Below are 7,384 nucleotides of genomic sequence, written 5' to 3' on the forward strand. Positions count from 1 at the left end.
GATGTTATGCATACCAAGTTTTCACAAAATGAGAAACTAAGGACACCAACATGTAAGCTGCAAGTGTAAAAATGGTTCTATCATCGGCAATTCTGTAATAAAATACATTATATTCACTGATGAATAAACTATCAGTCACTACATTTGCAGCTGGCATGTCGCTGGTTGAATTTGTTGTTTCGTTAAAAGAAAGAACAGTCAGTGTGCTCTATGTGAGATCAAGCTACTATTGAAATAACATCTGGCTATAATGCTTTTGTCATTACACAAAATGTGGAATGTTTGCGTTTGGGTCTGTCTGAATTTGTCAAATTTGAGTTTTGCTATTAACATTTTGGTGTTTATGCAGGAGAGAAATGGAGACGGCGATGAAGGAACGGCAGACGTGGTCTGGAGAAGTACATCATATCTTTCCTCCATCACTGTTTTCCAATCAAATGATTTTTATTCTTATTATAATTGCTATATTTTTACCTCTGCAACATTGCAACCATGGCATTCACAGCTCGTGTGGATTTTATATGAAAAAATAAAAAACAAAACAAAGAAAAATGCAGTATGACTACTTCAGGAAGAAGTGTATAGAACAGAAACCGAAGAAGGCATTAGCAGAATGTGCCACAGTATGCTTCGTTAGCTAGAGAGAACAGCAGACATATGGCCTGTTGATTATTGAAAAGCCTCTTGTGAACAAAGCGGTGCTGTTTCCATGGAGCTTATTATAGAGGAGAGAACAGTTTTTGGTTACTGCAGGGGGTCATAACTAACATGATGTGATGTTATTAAGCATCACGTATGAACATAATGTAATCTATGTTCAAACTGCAGGAGGCTCCTTGGAAACTAAAACCTAGTGAATAGTGGTACATAATCACTGCCAAAAGGTTTTCATTTAGTCTTTTCTTCAGCCACTTTCTACTTCTACTTTACCTTGTTTAAAGTCTTAAGGGGGCTTTTAGAAACAACAATAAGCTGAGCACATATTTTGGTCTGTTTCCTTAGGATAATATCAAAGTAAGAATATTTATTTTAAACCTTTCCTGAAATCTGATTGAATCTCTAATTTACCGCAGAGCTAAATGTTAGGCTAAGCCCCTTACATACCAAGGTTTTTCGGCCTCCTTGATATAGCCCAGAGTTTGTTTTCGCTGATAGATTTTCTTTCAGTGGATGTCCATACGAATAAATATCTTTAAGTGAAATTAACTTAGGATGCCATTACACCAATAGTGCTTATTCAGTTTAAGGAAAACCCTAATTTATTTACCCATTGGTGCAGGAAATGGTCAAAGTGTAAAGATGGAACACAATGGTCACACTAGGGTGGTCCCAAACATCAAATTAAGCTAAAGGCGTCAAAACAGATATGACATATCTGACATAACCTATTAGTCCACTGGTCCAGAGTGGTCTGGTATCAGGGTCCAAAACATGGTGGAAGACTGTTAGATCTTGTGACAACACAGTGGTGCCAGTTTCTTTCATGGGTGCTTTTTGTATCTCTGCTTCTGTCTCCTTGAACCCCAGTCGACCTCAGCAGATGGCCGCTCCCACTAAGCCTGGTTCTGCTGGAGGTTTCTTCCTGTTAAAAGGGAGTTTTTCCTCTCCACTGTCGCTACAAGCATGCTTACTGTGAGGGATTGTATTTGAGTCAATAAGTCGATGCAATCAACTGGTTTCCTTAGATAGAAAACTTTGAATCAATTTGACTGTATGATCTGGTTGAACTGTAAAGTGACTTGAGATGACATGTGTTGTGAATTGGCGCTATATAAATAAACTGGATTGAATTGAATTTAATTAAACCTGGAAGTTCCAGATCTAGAACCTCTCTTGGCTAAAAATTACAGAGCGTTGCTTTAAAATACTGAAGGTTGTGTTATGCTTGATGCACGTACCATTATCGTGGAAAAAAAGCTGCCCACTATGTCACAATGCCTGTAGCTTTGATGCACTGTGGGGCTTCCCTCCCCCCATTGTGGCCACCTCCAGTGGGCATATACAGCACAAAAAGCAAGTATACAGCACCACGCTACATGAGGAGGTAGCAGACAGAGCTGTTTACAACTTTCTCAAAGACTCGTCATGCTGTCTAAGAGAGACAGTAATTTCTTTGCAAGAGTTTTTTTTCAATCTGTTGAAACTGGTGGTATTTGGGTTAAAATCACAGGATGTCTCTAGATTTTTACATTTGTGAACTAACGACAGTGGGAGCTGTTGCTCGCTCGCCTTGTTTTTCTGCAAGGATCTGTCTATGGAAGAAACAAATTTTCCTAGGTGCGCGGTACAGAAATTCTGTCCACACGGACGCTGCACAGAGGGACATGGACGCAAAAAATGCCGTAACCTGGTCACAAGGACCTCAAGAATAAACCAAGCTTAACACAGACAGCACTATGGTGTTCACTACCATCCTGTTTTCATCAGCTAAAGGGTTTTTTTCTCTTTGAGGTCCAACCTTTTTATAACTGCATTTGACTGGACAAGGTTTGAGTCAAGTGAAAACTAGTTTGGGTGATTAATCAGAAAGTCCTAAATTGTACTTGTTATAAACATGAACGCAGGATCTATTTAGCTTGCTAAAAGGGAAATACATACTTTCTGACACCATTTTTACTCAGATAAGAAGGGGAAAATCCAAAACAAGTTATTGCTCAGTTAACTCTGGAATATATGTGAATCCCACTACATTTTAATCTTGGGGCTGATCTTGCATTAATAAAACAAAAAGGAATCATTTTAGGATTTTGATCATACTTGCACAATTATGGATCTGTTATGTATCAGATTAAATACCTAATTATGTATAAAACAACAAGGATATTTTCAAATGAGTAATTCCAGTGCATGGAAATGTTAGACTTTAAACACTAGTTAATTGAGTGACCAAAAGTCAACAAATACAGGATAATTAGACCCAAGGGAAGTCATTAGCCTATACAACTGACTCATGCAATTGTTTTCTCTTTGCCCTTTTATTTTAACCGGAAATCCTTTCCATCCATAACAGGCAATGTGTTGTATATGATCAATATTGTTTATTACATTTATTTACATATATTTACATGCTAATGAACTGGGTTTAGTGACTGAAAATAATTACACTTTTTATATTCAACAACAAGAGTTTGGATTGTTTACACTTCGGCTAATAGCAGTTAGAAACCTAAGACTTATTATATGATTGGGTTAAAATAGAATGAATGTGATTTCCACTGATGAGGTGTTATCCTTAATCAGGACCTGTCATTTAAATCCCATATCAAAGAGGTTTCTAGAATTTCCTTTTTTCATCTGCAGAATATTGCAAAATTTTGGAATATCCTGTCCAGGGATGATGCTTAGCAACTGGTCCATGCATTTTGCACTTCAAGGCTGGACTATTGTAATTCTTTGCTATCAGGAAGTCCACAAACTGTAGTTAAAAGCCTCCAGCTGATCCAAAATGCTGCAGCCAGAGTTCTGATGAAAATTAAAAAGAGAGATGATATCTCTACTATCTTAGCTTCTCTTCATTGGCTTCCTGTCACATCAGCTGTGCTGCTGCCATCAACACCATTGTTTATAGTTGTTGGAGATCGGCCTGTTTTCCAGTGTAGTCCTGTTTCTCTGACTGTGACTGGCTGGATGTGCTCTCTTCATCCTCTGACATGCGAGCTGGCTCGGAGCTCGTCTGCCTGGCTGTGTGTTTCCTGGATGGGTCCGCCTTTTACAGCTGGTTTTTGTATCTCTGCTTCTTTCTCTTTGTCTGCTTCTGTCTCCTTGAAAACCAGTCACCCTCAGCAGATGGCCGCTCACACTGAGCCTGGTTCTTCTGGAGGTTTCTTCCTGTTAAAAGGGAGTTTTTCCTCTCCACTGTTGCTACATGCATGCTTAGTGTGAGGGATTGCGTTCAAATTTATGAGTCGATGCAATCAACTAGTTTTCCTTGGATAGAAAACTTTGAATCAATTTGACTGGATGGTCTGGTGAACTGTAAAGTGCCTTGAGACAACGTATTATGAATTGGCGCTATGTAAATAAACTGAATTGAACTGAATTGAATTTAACCTCTTTATCCAATCTCCTGACCTATATTTTTTGTACACTTAAAGCCTCTAAGTCAATTGTAACTATGGTTTTAGCTAGAAGAGGAAACTAATCAAATTTATTTCAAATGGTTATGGGTGAAAATCAAACTTTAGTGTCTTACCTTAGGAAGAGTTCCAGTTGAGAGTAGAGAAAACGTATCAAAGCCCTGCGAACTGTCACTTCTGCGTGACAGTCATTGACCACCTGTCCTTGGTCGCTCAGGTACTCCCCGTTGATGCATTTGGTTCCCGTGGATAGCGCCACCACTTGGGCGTGCCTCAGGTCCAAATCTGTTGAACAAAAGGAGATGGATATTACACCTTCTGGCAAACAATTTGGTGTGTTTCAGTCTGCAATTTGGACATAATTTTGTCATTTCAAAAGAGTAAACTTGTACATTACAAGTACATTTCTTGGATTTTGTGAAAATGAATCAAATGAACAAGGAAAGGACAAATCTTATTTTTTTTTTTACAATGTGCACTTTGTAAATCTAAAAGCCCCTCCTTGTTATCTTTCACATCTGTACAAGAATGATATAGTTATGTCATTTTTGCAAGGATTCATTAGTAAAAGAATACCTTTTTTTTCAGTCTGTTAACGTAGGCATGGATATATTCTATTCATACAAGATATCTCATCTTGATGTTTCTCACACTGTATTTGATCCCTAAACTATCCCAGAGGAAAATATTACTGCTCAAAGCTTCCTCTTCTATAGCTCATGACACATTTCAGTTCCTCAACTCAGCCTCATTTTAGCTTCTATTATGTCTGAGATGTTTCTAACATGTTTCTTCTGTAGTGAAAATTAAGAATGCATTTACTTTTCTTTATGAGAGGCAAAATATTCAAATCTTCTTTTGCCTTAAAACCCTTTGTTATTGTCATATTTTATGCCTTACACATGAAACCCGTATATAAGGTGCTTCATTGATAATTGTGCGCTGCAAAAAATAATCTGGAAAGAAGTCCAAATTTCCTTAAATTAGAGCCTTTACCCTTAATTTAAGTAGGCAAATGAGATGATTTACCAATGGAATGAGTATTTTTACTCTTAAAATAAGATAGGTAAATAATATTCATTTGAAATAAGATAATGCAATTGTTTTGTTTTTTTTTGTCTTGTTCCTTTGGAAAAAAATCTCACCTCCTCAATTCAACAAAAAATGCACTTATTTTAAGAAAAAAAAACGTATTCAGATTTCAATTTTTGCAGTGTGTAGTGACATTTACTCAAATTTATATAAATTTAAGTATAATCCATTTTTATCTTATTTTTAACTAAAGGGATCTGTATTTTTATCTTGCAGAAACATAGTGGTATCATCAGTGAGCTGAGTTATCATCAAAGGATAACCAAATACTTTCAGTGGCTTAATAACTTGGCTATTCTTAAGAAAGAGAGTCAATAACTCTGCAGCTAAATAAATAAATAAGGAGAGCAGAGCCAACGCTGTTGGATTTCCCTGTTGCACTTCATCTCTTGGTTGTTCATTCAGACAGATGGACTGAACCAATAATACCCTTATAGATCAAATCATTGACCTCTATAAACATTTTACCAAAGCCAAAAGTATTTAATTATCAATGGATGCTCTATAGAGTCAAAATATGTGTGGAAGTCTAAAAATAAAATAATCTTTAAGAAACAAATTTTACTTATATTAAGTCAAAAACAAGCCTAATATTGTTGCATATGGACCAGTCCTTAACGAATGCTGATTGGGTTTCACACAATCTTTCCAAAATCAGAGTTAAATGGATTTGAAAAATAAAAATAAGGATGAATAATTTGTAATCTACATTCAACACAGTTAATGGCCTCAGATTGTGGATATATCTGTCACAGTCTTGGTTTTGTTATGTTTATTTAGAGTATTCAGTTTTACTTTGCTCCTTGTTTTAGTGTTTAATTATTATTTTGTTGTTTTCTTGTTAGTTCCTGTCTTCCAGGTTTTCCATTTGTTGTCCTCTACTGCCCTCTTGTGTCCTCTCTCCCTAGCTCTGTTTTCTGCTCTGTCCTCACCTGTTTCCAATCCTCTCGTTAGCCCTCTCTTTGTCTCTGTCCCCTTTAAAAGCCCTCCCTCTTCAGTTCCTGTTTGCTGGATCCTCGTCTAACGTCTGTCTGCTTACCTCGTCTCTCCCTGGCTCCTAGAGTATGGTTTCCTCAGATGTCTCCTTGGTTCTGGTTTGTTTGTTATTTTTGTTGGATTTTTTGATTCCTGCCTCTGTACCTGTGGACCTCATTAAACCCACCTAAATTCACCTCTGCCTTACTTACCTCTGCTTTTGGGTCCTCAATCCAACACCAAACCGTGACAATATCTTTTGTCTTTTCCTGGTTTTGGTGATAATGTAATGACTCATTGTTTCATAGTTTGCATTAAATAATATTTTTCATTATTTTAAGGCTTTGAATAATAATTCTGTTAAGTCTTCCCAGAAAAAACTTATGAAAATTGGAAGTCAAACCATCTTGACCAGGTGATTTACCTACTGACATTTGTTTTACTTTGTTTGTTTTAATACTTTCCAAAAAGGCTATTGAAACTGGGATGAGAGTAGACTGAGTTAATAAAGAGAGCTCTCTGATTTCTCTGCCTAGGATAACAAGGAGACGAAAAAGTTGAAATAATCTGAGAATTATATTTGAGCTTGTTGAGATCTTTTCTGAACCTTGAAAGAAAAGTAAATACAGCTTTAGTCATCTTATTGCTCCAGAAAAAAAACTGAGACAGGATAAATATACCTTAGTCTCATTTTTATGTCACACATCTCTCATAGTTTTATAGGAGAAGTACATGAAACATTTTGGAGATCTCATTTCAGATGTTCCTTTCCTCTGGGATTCCCCCCTTTAAGATATTCAGTTTTTCTGCTGTTCTTTTTCTGCGGACAACAATGCAACGAGACATAACCTAAGTGAATATGGAAAGCTGTTTATCCTATTTTTTAAAAATTTTTTAACAGTGTCCTGTCTGGAAATGTGGCAATAAGAATAATTGTCTTGATGCCAAAAAGAGCCCAACAGATTATAATTCATGCAGGGAGTATTACAGATTATATGGACAGGGCAATGTAAGTAGAACAGGAAAGGAAAAACAGAAAAAAAAATGAGAAAAGATGAAAGAAAGAGGAGATAAAAGGGAGATAACGTACAGACTAGGGATGGAACGGTTTTTGAAAACCGTCCGAACCGTTCGGTTCGACTGTCTCGGTTCGGTTCGCATGTGTACCGTTCGGTTCATGCACTGCTCCTTTTTCTCATAGGCGAAGCGTTTACACTCCAGAGCAGAAGGTGGCGGTACTG

The 7,384-nt window shown here is 36.9% G+C and overlaps 1 protein-coding gene across 2 annotated transcripts in view; it reads right to left on the bottom strand.

Annotated features, from left to right (window-relative positions):
• Window positions 1–7,384, bottom strand: part of adarb2 (adenosine deaminase, RNA-specific, B2 (inactive)) — a 293,464-nt gene that overhangs the window by 38,473 nt on the left and 247,607 nt on the right. For both annotated transcript variants that reach the window (XM_015373546.1, XM_015373545.1), the window contains exon 5: window positions 4,193–4,361. In XM_015373546.1, coding sequence (XP_015229032.1) covers window positions 4,193–4,361 — 169 coding nt within the window. The remainder of the gene's footprint in view (window positions 1–4,192; window positions 4,362–7,384) is intronic.

This window comes from Cyprinodon variegatus, unplaced genomic scaffold (genome assembly GCF_000732505.1).
Source record: "Cyprinodon variegatus isolate N-32 unplaced genomic scaffold, C_variegatus-1.0 Scaffold88, whole genome shotgun sequence".
Lineage (NCBI taxonomy): Eukaryota > Metazoa > Chordata > Actinopteri > Cyprinodontiformes > Cyprinodontidae > Cyprinodon > Cyprinodon variegatus.